The sequence below is a fragment of the Leucopleurus acutus genome, assembly GCF_964270905.1.
Source record: "Leucopleurus acutus genome assembly, chromosome: 11".
Taxonomy (NCBI): Eukaryota; Metazoa; Chordata; class Mammalia; order Artiodactyla; family Delphinidae; genus Leucopleurus; species Leucopleurus acutus.
In genome coordinates, this window is record NC_139152.1 from 43749764 (window position 1) to 43767481 (window position 17718).

The 17718-nt window shown below is 43.5% G+C and overlaps 1 protein-coding gene across 3 annotated transcripts in view; it reads right to left on the reverse strand.

Moving 5' to 3' along the window:
- Positions 1-17718, reverse strand: part of LOC309968569 (cyclic AMP-dependent transcription factor ATF-7) — an 86439-nt gene that overhangs the window by 7507 nt on the left and 61214 nt on the right. The window contains exons 2-8 of one of the 3 annotated variants that reach the window (XM_082849858.1): positions 15320-15416; positions 9310-9428; positions 6038-6175; positions 3865-4022; positions 2522-2621; positions 1877-1990; positions 1138-1290 (exon numbers count right to left, since the gene is read on the reverse strand). In XM_082849858.1, the coding sequence (XP_082705984.1) occupies positions 1138-1290; positions 1877-1990; positions 2522-2621; positions 3865-4022; positions 6038-6175; positions 9310-9428; positions 15320-15416 (879 nt within the window). Of the gene's footprint in view, positions 1-1137; positions 1291-1876; positions 1991-2521; positions 2622-3864; positions 4023-6037; positions 6176-9276; positions 9429-15319; positions 15417-17718 lie in introns of all 3 variants that reach the window. The other 2 variants (XM_082849860.1, XM_082849859.1) reach the window with 2 other exon arrangements.

The window sequence follows — 17718 nt, forward strand, 5'->3', positions numbered from 1 at the left end:
GTTGTCACCTAACCAGTACAGACAATATGAAAACTGAGGCCTATTCAGTTTTCAAAGAAAATTAGTAAACTGAGGCCTCCCTGAAAAAAAGAGTTGGGCTTCTAAATGGGATCCCTCTGGCTTTTTTAAGACTTTAATTTCTCCTGATAAAAAGACATTCAATTGATGAGGAAAAAGTGTTTTTTGGGGGTGTGTATTTGTTTACTGAGCCATCTTAATACTGTGACATCACATTTTATTAATATATTGTTTTTCTTTTTTTTTTTGGCTGTGTTGGGTCTTCATTGCTACGTGCAGGCTTTCTTTGTTGTGGTGAGCGGGGGCTACTCTTCGTTGTGGTGCATGGGCTTCTCACTGTGGTGGCTTCTCTTGTTGCAGAGCACGGGCTCTAGGAGTGCGGGCTTCAGTAGTTGTGGCACGTGGGCCCTAGAGTGCGTGGGCTTCAGTGGTTGCGGCGCATGGGCTAAGTAGTTACGGCACACGGGCTCTAGGCGCACGTGCTTCAGTAGTCGTGGTGTGCGGGCTCAGTAACTGTGGCTCGTGGGCTCTAGAGCGCAGGCTCAGTAGCTGTGGTGCACAGGCTTAGTTGCTCTGCGGCACGTGGGATCTTCCCGGAGCAGGGCTTGAACCCGTGTCCCCTGCATTGGCAGGTGGATTCTTAACCACTGCATCACCAGGGAAGTCCCTAATATATTGTTATTATCTGATTTTTGCTATAAATCTAATCAGGTAAGTTTTTTTAGGTGGGTGGGGGCTAAGACCTAAGATAGGAGAGACTAGGGGAAGCCTCCTTTGGTGTACAAAGTGGTCTGAAGTGAGGTCCTGTCACATTTTAGAGGGTTCTGCAGATACAGCATTCACATATAGAAATAACCAAAAAGCAGAAAACAAAAACTGAGACCTCCTCTGTGACAGTTCTGCATTATCCAGTCTGTCTGCATTTAGTACAACCCAAGGATGGATAAAGAATAGTGCATTTTGCTACTTTCAAACTGTCAACAAGAACCAAAGTGCAGGTAGACGCCCAGAATGCTGAAATCCACTCTTCTTTCATTTTCTTCCTCCTTGAAAAAACAGGTATGACTTAAAGAGTAATGGTGACACAAACTGGTTCCCCCATCCAAGGGTCTAACTGACCTGTGGCTGGGCAGGGGATGGGGCGTCAGGGTGCTGGACGAGGATCTGGCTTTGCTCTGGACGGGCTGTCACCATGGTGCTGGCAGTCCCCACCACCATTCCACAGCCACCGTTGATTGAGGAGACTTGGTGGGTTAGGGTAGCTTTTAGTCTCTGTAGGAAAAGATAAGGAAAAATAGCTTGTCAAGGGTGAGATTCTATCAAGGGTGAGAAGAGTGGGCTTAGATTTTATTACTGATGTTACAGACAACTAAAATTCCCACACTGATTTTCCCTTAACAGAGGGATTAAAAGAAAATGACAGGGAGAGAGAATGTGCACATGATCCCTAAAATACCTACTCTGTCCCCTCACTATCATCCTGGGCACAGTTGGAGGGCGGGGGTTGCTGAAGCTATAGAGTCCAGATGAAAGCTCTCTCCTGGAACCTGGCCAGGGGCTGGTTATTACGCAGTTATTCACCTCCTGGCCAGCTCTCCTGCCCACTCATCCACCCCTCCATCTGTCACCCTGGAACTGAAACAGCAATAGTTCCATTCCAAACAATCTGTGCTGCTTCTTTTCACTGCCATGGTCTATGTACCAGTCTCTAAAGGTGGAAGAGAGGAGACAGGAGTCATGAATCAGGGTCTTTTCTTCTCCAGACCCCACAACTGGGTGGGTCTTTAGCTCTGCAAGCCCCAGAAGATACCACTTCTTTCAGAAGGGCCAGCGTTGCCCCGGGCTGGGATGTACTCACCATCTTGGCTTCTGATGGCATAGGGTGGCCAGAGGGAGAAATGGAACCACTGCTGTTAACTGGTGGGCCAGGGATACCAGGAATGTTGGGCACCATAGACACAGGTCTGGCCAGCTGGATCAAGAGAAGGAAGAAAAACCAGAAGGGAACATAATGCTATTAGTGGGGCAACAGCTTCCCCAAATGAAGTGCTTTTGAGATTGGCACATTAGGGCCTGTTCTATGCAACCTGCGCATAGGGCATGCAGAAACAGCCTGGGAAATACCATCCCCCATGGAGCGCCACAGGATAGGGGACCTAATCCTCCAGTGCTATGACAATTTCTATGGGGAAGGCTGAGGCTGTATCTTGAGGAAAGTGGTGGGCAATTTGTGAGGTACTTAGTGCCAAGTGAAATCAACCAATCAGCAGGCTGGCAAAATCAATTCTTGGACCAGGAGCCAATTGTCCAGATGAGCCTTTGTCTAGTGTTCCATAGTGCTGGATTGGCAGAGGTTAGTGAAGAGTACGGGCAGGCTGCCATGTTCAACTACTACAGATCAGAGCCCACGTTTCCCTGGGGCTCATGTGTGTCTATGAGCATTCAGGTGGAAGGGGGGGGTTAATGTCTTGGTAGGGTAGGCTGCCCCAACTTCAGAGCTCACCGATATAACAGAAGGCATCTGTACTGGAGGCCCTGGCAGCACAGGCATGGTCTGTCCATTAGCAAGATGCATGACGAGAGGGAGGGAGCCAGTGGGAGACCTAGAGGAAATATGAAGAGAAATGCTCATAATACAGACCCTTTGGCCAATGATCCTCCTCCTATAATTACAGCAGATTTCCCAGTCTTTTCTAGTAGCGTTGTAAAATCCTGGCACCCTCATGAAGGTGGATAAAGCAGGGAATGCTACTTACCTTACCTTATAGATGGAGAGAAATCGCAAGATCTTTACACCTTGCAAATTAAATGCACCACTGAATTCAAGTGGGTGGGAAGCTAATCCTATTAAGAGTTTAGAACAATTAAATAAACATCCCTGCCACTGGCTGTATAAATTCTGTCTTGCCTTAGGCAAGGAATACTTCGAACAAAGCTGCCATTTTGCAAAGCTGAATTATGTCATATGATAGCCAAATCTGAGTAAGTTCCTCCTGTTCCTTTCCACATTTTGCTCTACTCTGTCTAAGAAAGAAGCCATCCCTTTGTATTTTTCTTAGTGGGTCTAGAGAACAATAAACTTTAAGAGGCTGAAGCCTGACAACAACCTCTTAAGCCATGGGTACCTGGGGACAGGATCTTAAGTCATCCCACTAGGAAATCTGTATGGGCCATGCTGGGAGTGAAGACAAAATTAGGAATAGCAAAGACCAAGAACCCTAACTGGGACTGAGGGGAACAACCAGACTTAAAAAGGATGACTTGGGCTTCCCTGGAGGCGCAGTGGTTGAGAGTCCGCCTGCCGATGCAGGGGACACGGCTTCGTGCCCCGGTCCGGGAAGATCCCACATGCCGCGGAGCGGCTGGGCCCGTGAGCCATGGCCGCTGAGCCTGCGCGTCCAGAGCCTGTGCCCTGCAACGGGAGAGGCTGCAGCAGTGAGAGGCCCGCGTACAGCAAAAAAAAAAAAAAAAAAAAAAAAAAAAATGACTTAATGGGTTTCAGCTCCTCCATAAACATCCAGATGATTGAAGCCAAGAACTATATATATACTTCCCTGTGTGACCTCCACCACTATAATGAACTTCCTAAAGTTCTAAGGATTCTTCTTTTAGATCGAAGAAGTATTAAACCTCCAAATTAAGGCAGTACACCCCCAAATAAATTCTTGCTTGCCTACTAAAAAGGTAAAGAAGATTCTGTTTATGGGGTGAAAAATTTATGTTGAGAGACAATCTCAGTGACTTGTTTTCCTTGAGTATTCAGAAACAGTCTCTATTTAATCAAATAATTTCACAGAGAGGAAAGACATTCAGGCTTCACTGTTTCTCCCTGCTCTCTTTACTTACCCCAGTTGCCTGTTGGATGGTGGAGCCTGTGTGATGACGGAGGTTGGGGAAGGAAGGGTTGGGTGAAGTGGATCATAGCCCAAGTGGAGAGGCAGGGAGCCAGGGCGTACGATGGTAGGTGTGGGCGTAGAGATCACAACAGGCTTTGGGGCAACATCCTGGGGAGAAGACACCAACAGATCACAAAATGCTTTAAGGGACTGCTTATAGGGAAATACATAGCTGGTAAAATCTAGTATAAATTTATTGGAAAGAGCACTTGGACTACTCATGTAAATCATGACCTGATTCCATCGTGATCATGGACCCATACCTCACTCACCCATTCAGTAGGAATGCTGAGTTAAGACCTTTTGGCTATCTCCCTTTCAGGGATGATGGCTATATGAGTGAGATGACAGTTGGCAGATCACTTGAAATTTCTGTAGAAGCACTAGAGTACCATATAAATTCTAAGGAGTGTTATAATTTTTTTTGGCAGGGGACCATGCCGTGCAGCATGTGGGATCTTAGTTCCCCAACCAGGGATCTGCAGTGGAAGCGTGGAGTCTTAAACACTGGACCGCCCGGGAAGTCCCAGGAGTGTTATAATTTTTCATGATCTAGATACTCTCATTCTAAACTTGATGCTCAAGTGTCCACTGATCTCTAATGGGAAAAGACAGGTATAAGACTGGTGATAAGGCAACCCAATTGGTCTTAACCCAACGTCTCCTATAGACCCCTTAAAGAAAGGGCTACGGAAGTTTGAATAATGATCATATTGTGATAAAACAAACTGCTTCCCATTGTTAAGCTGTAAGGACCTTAGACTGCCAGTGGCTACAGTGGCCCTGGAAACAACTCTAAACAGCCTCTAGGACCTAGCTGCTGATGAAAAGAGGAGGGGGGATACAGTTGTAATGTTTATGGAGAGGGTAGTTTTGAGATGTTAGCAAACCAGTTTTGGAGGGAGGTAAGATGAGGTACAGATGCTCTATCCACAGTGGATATTAAAATTAATAACCACTGGTAGCACAGTAGAGACTGGAAGGAGGTATGATGGGCCTTCTGAGGTTATGATGAAATTATCAAGGTGTTGGTTACATAAGCTGTAAACTTTGTGAAAATTCAGTAAGCTGTATACTTACAATTTATGTGCTTTTCTGTATGTGTGTGATATTTCAATAAATTTATTAAAAATACTTCACAAAAAGTTTCCTTTAAAAAAATAATAATCAGGGCTTCCCTGGTGGCGCAGTGGTTGAGAGTCCACCTGCCGATGCAGGGGAAACGGGTTCATGCCCCGGTTCGGGAAGATCCCACATGCCGTGGAGCAGCTAGGCCCATGAGCCATGGCCGCTGAGCCTGCGCGTCCGGAGCCTGTGCTCCGCAACGGGAGAGGCCACAACAGTGAGAGGCCCGTGTACCACAAAAAAAAAAAAAAAAAAAAAAATAATAATAATCAGAATCCTGACAGATACTCCCTTTGAATCACTAGAAAACTTCCCTCTGGGAAGACATTGTTTCTAAATTGTTTAATGTTCAATTTATGAATTATGTGATTTTTCTTTTCCACTTATCAATTGAAGTAGTACAACACACATAAAGTACATTAATCTAAAGCATAAAATAAAACTAAATGACTTTTTATATATGCAACAAGTCTTGTTGATGGACATTTGGACTGCTTCCAGTTTTTTGACTATTACGAATACAACTGCTATGAACTTTCTTATATACTTCTTTTGGTGGACATACGCACTAATTTCTCTTCCATACAGACTTAGAAGTGGAGTTGCTGGGTCAGAGAATAGGTGTAATTTACATAAATCTTCTAAACAATTAACATTTATTTAAATATAATTGGGCTTCCCTGGTGGCGCAGTGGTTGAGAGTCCGCCTGCCGATGCAGGGGACACAGGTTCGTGCCCCGGTCCAGGAAGATCCCACATGCCGCAAAGCGGCTGGGCCTGTGAGCCATGGCCGCTGAGCCTGCGTGTCCGGAGCCTGTGCTCCGCAACGGGAGAGGCCACAGCAGCGGGAGGCCCGCGTACCGCAAAAAAAAAAAAAAAAAAAAAAAAGAATATATACATAAAATCAATCCTCCTGTATCACACAATATTTATACAACAAACGCATCAAAACTTAATCTATCAATTAACGTTTGAGATGACTCTTGGTAGAGTTTTACCTTCTCCCTGAGTGGTGGGGAGCAGGGGCTAGAGGCAGGACTGTCAGGTGGGGATGAGTCTACCTCCACTGGCTCTTCTTCTTTGATTTTGATGTCTGGTGTAGAAGGCAGAGACATGTCAAGGGGCCCAGAAGCAGCCTGTTAAAAGAGAGAAGTGAGCATAGTTCAACCTCATGATTCCCTTCAAGTTAAAGCTATACCTTCCCAGTTAAAAGATGAGGGAATATACTTCTAAGAAGTTCAGTCCTTGGTCAAAGCACCAAACTGAAAGTCAAAGAAATGTGGAGCCCAGGTTTTATGTACAACTCTGGCCAAATCCTTTAACTTCTCAGGGCTTCTGTTTCCCTCCTATAAAATGAAGTTATATCTGCCTCGTCACGGGTGAACACTTATAAAAATTCCGAAAGGGAAAAAAAAAAAGCAACCTTAAAATGCTTATAAAGGCCCTGAAAGGAGAAAATAAAAAAAGATGTCATTTATCCATGCAAATACAATGACTATATTATTTTTCAGGAAAGCACGATTCCTGAATCCAGTGCCTTCGTATTCGCAACCAGGTCCATTGGCTACTAGCGAGCTGTGACCAAATTTTCTGCCGATCAGAATGACTAGGTTACCCAATTATCAAAAGCAAACCAAATCAAACTGGCTATTAAAGTACTGTCAACAAGACAGGAAATATCTTTTCTGGGGAACTCCCCATGCTTGATGGTGTTCTCACCCCAAAATCTGGTGCTAGAGGCTAGAAGTTAGGGTTTGGGGATAACAAAAATCTGGTGCTAGAGGCTAGAAGTTAGGGTTTGGGGATAACAAAGAAAGGAAAGGCTGGTCATTTCATCAGTGAAAGAAATTAGAACTTGGTTCTAGGAGCACGACTGGAGAAATCCAGAAAGGAAAGAGTACTTTTCTGGCAGTAGTGCAATCAACTCACAGAACTGTGGAGCCATAAGTGGCTTTGAAGAGAACAATAAACCATCTGAGATGACCCTGATACTGCACCACAATAGGAGAGCTGGCACTGCAGTTCAGTTTCATGACAAAGTGCGTCCTTTGTTCTATTCTTCCCATATCCTAGGTTTCTTGATGAAAGAGGAGCTTGTTTTTAATTTATCCCTTGCTATCTTAATCACTAGAAATATTGGTATTTGAGCAAACTGAAGATAATCTAGTGTCTAATACATGGTAATGTAGTGGTAATGGTTCTTTCTCTCCAATCTGATAAGGATGAGCAACAGCATAGATGATTTCATTTCTGCCCTCATTTTTTCTACACAGATGTCAGGTCCAGTTGGGCTAATTCTCAGATCCCTGAAGTCAGAGGGCTGTAGGAAGGAGAGGCCTCTAAGTGAATACAATCACAAGTTTAAAATCTGCTAGAGGCATCTCCTAGAAAAGCTGTGGTTCAGAAAAGTTTGGGGCTCATTAAACGCTCCTGGAGACAATTTTCCACTGAGCCTGTGCTTCTCATCAAGTAGACGTGAAGACCACCCCTGACCCAGCAGGGAGAAACACTGAGAGATGCCCAATGAGTAGAGGCCTAACTATGAATGGCTTCCTGTGTCAAGTGAGCTAAAATGGAAGTGGAAAAGACCTGGAGCCTTAAAAGGAGGTTAATTTTCTTGAATTTGCCTATAATGAGTTTGGTTTAAAATCCTTCACATCCTGGTGGAAACAATTTGACTGATTTCTTTGTTTGGGGGGAGGGAGAAATGACAGGGGGGATGAGGTAAGGAAACTGTAAAATAAAATTATACTACATAGGTTGAAGCAACTGATTGATGACGGACCTGGGTCTCTGAAGAAAAAGAATGACAAGCAGACTGTGGCTAGTTCTGCTGTTTGAAAGAACTACAAATATATGCCACCGTTTCCCCACTTTCTTTTAGTTTGCGGGAGACAGCACGAAATGAAGATCACAGAAAAGCTATGGAACTTGGAAAGACCCCCAGTGATAAGAAAACTTCATTCTTATAATTTAAGATGGATGAAAAAATCATGCACAAACTCTCTTGATTTACCTGCTATCTCCCTCTTAAGAGGGAAAGAGCTCCTCCTGGAAATTTTTTCTTATGTCTTGGCTTTCCTATATTCTCATGGGATTCCATGCCTCACTGTACCACGCAATTATGGGAGGTACATGTGTTAATGTATATATGTTTTGAGATATACTGGAATTTTTTTCTGAATTATTATAGAACACAAACATGATTTTACATAGTGACTAATAACCCAGAATTCTAATTCTAAAGTACAGTAAACTTTGACCTTCTCAATTTCCTTTTTTTCCAAAACCCCTTATTCCATGGGAATTATTTTTCTTTGACTCTGCTTCTTGAACTATTTCGTCTGATCTTCCACACTAAAGGATTCTCTAGGGATCTTGAATATAAAGGTTAAAATCAGAATCACAGCACCTCAGAATCTGAAGTGATTCCAATATTTTAATCCTCTCTACAATATCTATACTAAGTGGCCTACACATAAATGAACACACTTTGTTATAGCTTCCTGTCCTGGTCCTATTTCTACCCCTGGGGCACAGGGAATATTAAGTTTAACCCCTCTTTTACAGGAAAGCTCTTCAACTAGCAATGTTTGAAGACTGCAATTTTGTTCCAATAAAATTTCTTTTCCAAGCAAAATGTCCTCAGTTTCTTTAAATGTTCCCAAAGTGACCTAATTTCCAGTTCTTTCACCATCCTTGTTGATCTCCTTTGAAAGGCTTTAAGAACATCCTTCCTTAAGCTTAATGTGTTGAATATTACTAGAGAGCTACTTGAAGGTAAGAGTGATATACACTGAAACAAAGAAGAGTTGAAATTCAATAAATGTTTATTGATTGGCTGATTGAATAAAACAGTCCAGGTGACAAGTCTGATTAGCTCAGAAAAGAGTGGGATTTAGCAAAAAAGATGTTATCTAACAAAATCTGAGTAATTTATAATCTTTTTTAACATCTTCAACATATTCAGAACAAAAATAATTAAAAAACAGATTACTGAAAATGCTCCACTGGAAGAGCAAGAAGACTGATTTTTGATGAAGATCCAACACTTGTGCTGATCCATCATCGGGACCACCTAAAGACCTGAGTGGCTGACTGGGATCTGTGAGTACTATCTGGTTCTACAGAACCAAGCCCATAATTTTGTGCTTTAACCAATTAAGCTAATTAATTATTAATTTGCTTAATTATTAATTATCCCAGGACACAATGAAAGTTGCCTAGATCTGAACACTACCAGTTTTTCAGCAAAAGTCCCGTCTCTTGCCTTTTTTTCATCCTCATCTGCAGCTTTCTTGAATTCATGTTCAAAGGAGCTAGCTAGTTCATTGAAGAGCCCCACCTCTTCACAGTTCTTCAGGAATCTAGTCGGAGTAGGAGTTTGATCTGTAGACATGAAAAGAAAAGGAACCTCTATTTTAGTTTTGACCTGAAATTAAAACTTGAGAGCACATAGAGAACACACTTTTATTCTTCTATTTGGAGTGAATCTCTGTGTTCAGGCAAATTTGCTTTAATTGAGCTCTAGTAAGTAAAGACTGGTGTTAGACCACCAGAGGGTGTCTGTGCTGTGTTGCCTCAAGGCCAGCAGAGGGAAGTTAGAACAATGTTTTTGTGTGACTATCTATGTAACCACCTTTCTCCCAGAGGCCGGTTTCAGCTCCCTCACCCCCAAGCAAAACAAAACCGCCCACCCAGGTGGAGTCTGTGAAACCTCTAGATAGGAAAATCAAGTACAGTTAAGTGACATTTTCTCTTTACACTTACTCCCTGCTAGGTCTGAAGTGAGTAGGTATACGCAGATGGACGTTAAAATCTGATGAGAAGAAACTGAGGATCAGATGGTTGAGTCTACTTGCTAAAGCTACCAAGGTAAGAAATGGTGCCTTGTCTTTCAGTTGTCACTGAGGTAAGGGTCTATTACCTTCTGAAGGCATTCCAGGCAAATCTAGGGTCTGGGGAACAAGACAGCAAGATCATGAGCTAGAAAAGGAAACTGCAAACAATTAGAGCTCATTTCATAGAGACCTGGGTCTGAGAGCAAATTCGAGAAACCAGGATATTTGGATTTAGATTTGCCAGCCAAAATATCCTCTCAGAGGCTGCACAAATCTTTCCTCAGCACAGTGCCTCTGCCCTTGGGAAGAGGAAGTCTCTTGGTAAGCCATGGGAACTTTTTAAGCGACCTGAATTTTAGATTTGAGCTTCTCTCTCCCCACCCAGTTTTTCTAGTTCTTCTCTCTTAGGTCAGTTGAATCTTGTTCCCTGGTCCTAACTCTATTATGATAGTTTTCCTTGACATACTAATCACCTCAGGGATTCATCTCATACTCCAAACCACTAAATTGAATGATAGGGACAGAACAATGTTTAAATGATATTTTAAGGAGTGAGACCTGGGGCTAAAATCGCTCCTTCTAGCATGATCAACTGGGAATAGTCCAGTGGGATTTTCCATGGAAACATAATTTTTTTTTTTATTTAAACAAAACCTCTTCTGAATCAAAAGAATGTTTGGAAAAATTACCACTACCTCCCAAAATAGTTTTAAAAGGTTCTCTGGCAGCTTTGGTTGGCCAACGATAAAGCCACTTTCCCTCCATCTCTGGGTGAGTGGAGATAATATTCCCTTATGCTTAGAGAGTACTTCAGTAAGGGCACATGAAAAAGTCACGACTCAGGTGGAACAGGACGGGGCAGCTAAGGGCATGGCTATGGCAGAAGAGGGCCTTTTGGATCTCTGGTCTGAGGCTCATATAAACTTTTCCCATTCATGAACAAACAGCCAAACAGCCAGAAAATGTATAAGAAAACCCTTAGCCTGCTCTGATGATTCCAAAGAAATCAACAGGTGTTTACTGAATACATTCTGTGTTTTGGTGCTATAAGCATACACTTGTGTGTATATTTGGGGGAGGGGGAGATAAGAGTATAGGAGTCTGGGCCAAATACAAGACATGGTTCTTGCCATAGAGAACTAAGAGTATGTTTTTCAGTTGAGGAAATCAATTTATATATATAGTATCATAGTATACAAAAAAACAGGTGCCATGTACAGTAGAGAAAAAAATTGTTATAGAAACTAAATAAAGACGAATTAATGACAGCAGTTAGGAAAGGTTTCAAGAAGCGGGACTTCAGCTGGGCCTTTAAAGAATGGCTTCAGATGGTAGAGAAGAGAGGAGATTAGGAAGGTAAGAGGAGTAAGTCAGGTGAAGGCACAGAGAGAGGCAGGGTATGGGCACCAATATATAGATGAGGAGAAAAAGGTATGTCTATGTCAACTTACATCCCATGTTAGGGATGTAAGTTGCATCTAAAGTTGGGTGGGGCGCATATTGGAGGGGGCGCAGGCGGTGCTGGCCGCAGGCTCCGAGCAGACGGGCTGGCGGAGTGCCTTGGGGTGCAGTGTGGGGCACCCACAAGCCCAGGACGAGGTGTCCAATGAACAGACGGCACCCCCAGGAGCCTTGCCGACCGGCAGGACTACAGAATGGTACCCCTAAATGGAGAGAGTTAGGGCTGATCAGAGAGGACGAGAAACAAGGAAGGCTTCTGAAGGAGAGCATCCTCCGATTCTTCCCCCACCTGAATCCCTGTTGCTATGGAGACCACCAAATGGGACTGAGACCTGGTATGAGAGCCTGCACGCTGTGCTGAAGGCTCTAAATGCCACTCTTCACAGCAACTTGCTCTGCCGGCCAGGGTCAGACAACCTGACTGAGGAGAGGCGGGCCAGCCTACCCGGCCGCGATGACAACTCCTACAGGTACATTCTCTTCATCATGTTCCTATTTGCTGCCACTGTGGGCAGCCTCATCCTGGGATACACCCGCTCCCGCAAAGTGGATAAGCGCAGTGACCCCTATCATGTATACATCAAGAACCAGGCGTCTATGCTCTGATGCTAAGAGCCCGGGGATGGCAGAAGATCAAGATTCCTGAGGATTATCTTGTGGGGCCCCCAGAACTCAGCTATGTGTTACATCAGCCCTCAGAGTCCTAGTCTGTAAGATCAACAAGAAACAGTGCTAAGGGAGGTCATTTCTGGGGTAGGAGGAGAGGATGTGGCAGAACTAGGCCTTATTGATAAGGATTTTTTCCAGCAAAGATAGACTTTACAGACAGTGGGAGCCCTCTGAACAAATATATAAAAGTGGCAGGAACTCCCTGGCGGTCCAGTGGTTAGGACTCTGCGCTCTCACTGCCAAGGGCCTGGGTTCAATCCCTGGTTGGGGAATTGAAATCCCACAAGCCGTGCAGTGTGGCCAAAAAAAAAATATATATATATATATAAAAAAGTGGCAACAGATGATGACAAATGAGTGTTCTAGTGGCTGTAGTGTTGGGGGCTAGGGGTTAGAGGAAGTTGTAGCAGAGGGAAAAGAGACAGGAAAATGCCCTGAGGACACATTTTTTCATGTGTTATCTTCAATAACCTGAGAAACAGCGATGATTATCCCATAACACAGACAGGAAATCTAAGTTATGTTACTCACTTATATTTTTCACATTTTATGTTTTTCAGCCCATTTAACATTTGTGATTTTACTCCCTGTGAGGGAAGCAGAGCAAGTGCCATTCTGCCCATTTGGGCCAAAGCAGTGCCATGACTGGAACCCAGGTTCTCTGGTCTCCTTGCCTAGTGCTTTGCAAAACTCTGTGCTACCTAGGAGTGGATCTAGGCCTGAAACTTATATAATTCTGGGGGGCCCTCCTTAAGAAAAAGAATTTTAAAATATCTTATTTTTGCAAGTACTACAAAAACATATCACCATGTTAATACATTGTTAGGGCCCCTCCTAAGATCTTAAGGAGGAACCATGTGAGTACAGGGCCCTGAATGTTAAGCCTCATTAGCTCCATGGTTCCTGTGCCCCTCCAGCCATGTCCCAGTGCCCTTCCCAGCCCCATCTCCAGTCCTGGGGACTTCACTACCTCTAAGGCAGCCTCTAACATTTTGAATGAATTCTGTGAGAAATTTTCTGATATCAAGTTGAAATCTACTTCTAGAAGATTATTATCACACCTAGAAGATTATCATATTAAAAGAGGCAGGTACCTGATTCAGTGGAAAGAGAACCAGCCCTGATTCTACTACCAGTGTGGTGTATAAACTGGCTAGACACTTAAAAATAAATAAATAAAATAAAGTTGGGTGGACACCATGGGGCTAGGTTATAGAAAGCCTGAAAACCCAAATATAAATAGCCTTAAAGTAAGAGAAAACAGGAAGATAATGACAGATTTTGAGCAGAGAAGAATTTCAGGAAGTCTGGCTTTTCGACAGAATGAAAGGTGGATTAGAATGAGAGACGAGTCAAGGAGGCCAGCTAGGAGACTATGGAGGAATTCAAGCACAGTGACAGTGGATGGCAGGAAGAACAGAAAAGAACAGAACAGTCAGAATTTGAAGAAAGAATAAAACAACTCAAGATTTTGATAATACTGCTATCAGTGAATAACAAAGGAGAGGAATTGGTTTAGGGCAGGGGTCCCCAACCCGTGGGCGGGCCGTTACCAGTTCGCAGCCTGTTAGGAGCTGGGCCGCACAGCAGGAGGTGAGCGGCAGGTGAGCCGAGCAAAGCTTTATCTGCTGCCCCCCATCGCTCCCATCACCCCCTGAACCCTACCCCTACCCCCCCACTCCCACCCTGCCCGTGGTCCTAGGAAAAACTGTCTTCCATGAAACCGGTTCCTGGTGCCAAAAAGGTTGGGGACCGCTGGTTTAGGGGACAAGGAGTTCCCTAATTGACAGTCATTGACATGAAGATTTGAATGACAGAAAGACAGCCAAGTAAGTGTTCAATAAGGTGTTGAAATACATGTGAGATAACCAGGTCTTAATTTAGAGATACGAGAATCACCAGACTAGATAGGATAGCTGAAGTGTGCGATGGGGCGAACACTCCAAAACAGAATGTGAAGAATAACAGGAAAACATTTTATCTCCTTGGGATTGTCCTGTATCAATTTCTCTCCCCACTGCTGGAGGGCGGCATAGGCCTTTCCACGCATTTGGAATAACCTCTCCAACTTGATAACTTTGACCCAAATTTAACTCTTTCATAAACTGCTCCAATCAATTTCACTTAATAATAATTCTCTTAGTATTGATATTGTTTGTATTATTCACTTACACTTGACTGCAAATACTAGACATTTTTTTCATGTATACACGCCCTGACAATAAACTTAAGTATGTGTTGCCTACATATACGCTCACGTCCTCTCCACTCTTTCCAAGGACCTCCCCCAGGCTTGCTTCAGGATCATCAATGACAATGTCCCCAACTCGAGCAAAGTGCCTGGTGCAAACAGTAGATACTCAACAAATACTTGCTGAATTAATAAGGAACAGGATCTGCAGTGCAAGCCCCTTTCTTCATGTACAGAAGTATGGTAGGAGGTCCTCTCTTTCCTTCTCTGTGTCTCAGGCAGCATTTTGGCTAGTAGTACTTAGAGAAATTGTGCCTTACCTGAGTTATTAACTGATATAATACAGTAATCACCAACTAAATCCCCTTGGTTAAACATTGGGGTAAGCTTGCTTTAACTCAGGCTAAATCAGAACCCCTCACGGTATCAAAAGAAAAAACCCATTTTGGTTTGTTTGTCTAGCTGAAAATGGCACAACAGAACTGCTGCACGGTTTGAGAGCAGTTGCTGAGAATGCTCCCTTGAGAATGGCATAGGTAAGCAAAACAATATCTAAAACAACCAGTGAGAGGTTCCAGGTCACCCAAATCGGCCTAGAAAAGTCCCACTGACTAAGTGTCTTGTTTGTCCTCAATGGTGTCTGGGTTCATAAAGGGAAGTTGAATTTACAAACTGACAATCTGCCTACTGGGGGTGGGGGGAAGACGACACTGACACCCAGTGGAGGAGAAGTAGCCAGGCTAGGTCGGCTCTCTTGCTTTCTTTTGTTCACCCCTTCACTGTGGGTAGGGAGAAATGTCAAAGGTGTCTTTTGTCTGTAAATCTTCCAAAGTCCTAATAAAAAGAAGGCAAGGAGGGAATAGACTGAAAGAAAGCTAAAACAAAACCTCAACACACCCACCTCAAAAACCACAGAACCCAATCGTATTAAAAACTGAGAGTGGAGGACACAATAGAAACTTGGGAGCTTTCAGTGTTCCTCTTTCCTGATTAAATGCAGATCACATAAGGGCTCTTAATGGGAGAAGGGGAGTACAGCTCCCAGTACATCTGGTCCCTGGTATTAATCTTAACTGTCTGGTGATATCAAGGCACATGGCTTCTGGGGCAGCAAATACCTGCAATGATGACTGAGTCAGTTCGGGCTGGGCCAAATTTCAATGTCATCTCATGCTTGTGTTTATGAACTGCCAGGTGGTCCTCGTTTGTAAATCTCTGAAACGAAACAGAAGCAGAGATGTGAAAAAAAAATAAGCCATTCAGTGCCTTTTCAAAATGTCCTACCAAACATCCTGCAACAAGGTTGGTCCCTGGAAAGAGGGACTGGAGAAGGAATAGAAAGGAGGAAAAAATGGAAATGATGGAAAAGGAGAGGAGATGGATTAAAAAAGAGAAAATAGGGAAGGAGAAAACAAAGCACTAGAAATCTTGGAGGAGAGGGTAAGGGGAAGACCATAGCACCAACTGCTCTGTAATATCAGGTCCAAACTAGAGAAATGGACAGATTGTTGGTGAAGTGGGATCCAGGAAGGAGGTTCCAAATGAAAAAAACATTAAGGCAAACTCGTAGCAAACAAGGGGAAAATAATTTTTAATAAAAATAATAAAGAAAGGAGAAGGGAAAGGCTGGGTACTAGTTGGTCATCACAAAAATAGGAAATTCAGACCACAGTGGGGCTGAATTGGACTGTTTATGAGCGGGCTAACAGGGAGATAAATTATGCAGGATTAGGAGAACAATTTAACTTCCTGGCCCCCACAGTGCTGCAGCAGGCGTCTGCCCAGATCTTTGGCTCAGGGTTTTAATGAGCCAGGATGGAGCTGTAGAGGACAGAGGCCCAACAGCCAGCAGTAATGGCACACACCAGCCCCATTGGCCAAATGCTGTCTCCCTTAATCGGGCAGGCCGCCTGGGCTCCATCAGCCATAAAGGGGCCAGGGCAATGTTGTTGGCTATATAATGGTAGAATAAAAATGCAAGCAAAAAATTTTTGTTGGGTAGGGAGAAGCCTGTGGCCAGGATGAGGGAAGGGAAAAAGGAGATGGTATAGAGATTTTACTTATTTAAGGGTTTGGGTGAAAGGACAATGAAAATGTGAGGCTAGGTCTGCCTCAGTTTATGACTAAGTAAGACAGTGTTACTGGACAATAATTTATGCTCCCACCCCTTCTTCAGAAGGGGGAGGTGAAGGGAACAGATGAACAGCAGTAATTCAGAACAATGATACACTCAAAATTTCCTCTGAGGCTGGCTGGCTAGTTCCTTCATTAAAACATGCCTGCAACACAGTAACAGCTTGGATGCTGCAGTTTTCCACAGCTCTTTCACCAGCCAGGCTCCAAAACATGGTGCTATTTGTCTTTTTGTTTCTAAAAATAATGATTGGTTAGTCCCCTCTTTTCACTTTCCTCATTAGATAGATACACACTTCCCACCAAAACTACCTTTAGCCCTCTATCCACAGCTCTTCCTGACTGCAAACCAGACAGGAGTTGGCCCCATCCTAGCACCTATCCAGTCAAGAAAGCAACACTGAACTGTTTAAATTCCTTTATTTTATCTAAAAGTAGCTTTTCCCAAATTTGCTCTGAGCCCTATCATAACTAAAGCCAGCTTAAGACCTAAAATCCTTCCAGGCTGGACCTATAGGCCTGAAGGGTGAAGGAAAATTTCAATGAAAATATGAAGAATCAAGAAGTACAACAGTCAAAAGAACACTGCCTTAGTGGTTTCCAATGGATCTAGGACAAAACCGAATAAAGTGTGGGGATATTTAGCCAAGAACTTTAGTTTTCTCTATCGCTGGTGAACCGTAGATATCAACTTTGTCAGTCACAGATTTTTCCTAATGAAATTAGGGTGGGGGTGGGAAAGGGGGGGGAACAGTCTGTTAACCATGGGTATATTTCTAGGTTAAACAAGTCACCATGGAGGGTCTGGGATTGCTGGGTATTCAGTAAAAGGAAATGAGCAGAACTAGTCTAAAAAGGAGGAAAAAAACATCATTTCACAAGGATAGGAAGAACAGTGGATTAGACAGGTATACGTTTTCAAAATGTAATGGTAATAACAATCTTTTTTCAAAAATACATTTATAGGTAACTTGAAGGAAATTTCCTGTAGGTAGCTTTAAAAAATTGGCACAATGTTCCAGAATACAGAAGAATGACTTTCATGCAAAAAAGTCCTTTTCTACTATTGGAAATACAGCTTATCCAAAACTGCTTGGAGGACGATTTTATTTTATTTTAGAATTTATTTTATTTTATTTATTTATTCATTTTTGTTGGCTGCGTTGGGTCTTTGTTGCTGCGCGTGGGCTTTCTCTCTAGTTGCGTGAGCGGGGGCTACTCTGTTGCGGTGTGTGGGCTTCTCATTGCAGTAGCTTCTCTTGTGAAGCACAGGCTCTAGGAGTACGGGCTTCAGTAGTTGTGGCACGCCGGCTCACTAGTTGTGGCGCACGGGCTTAGTTGCTCCACAGGCATGTGGGATCTTCCCTGACCAGGGCTCGAACCT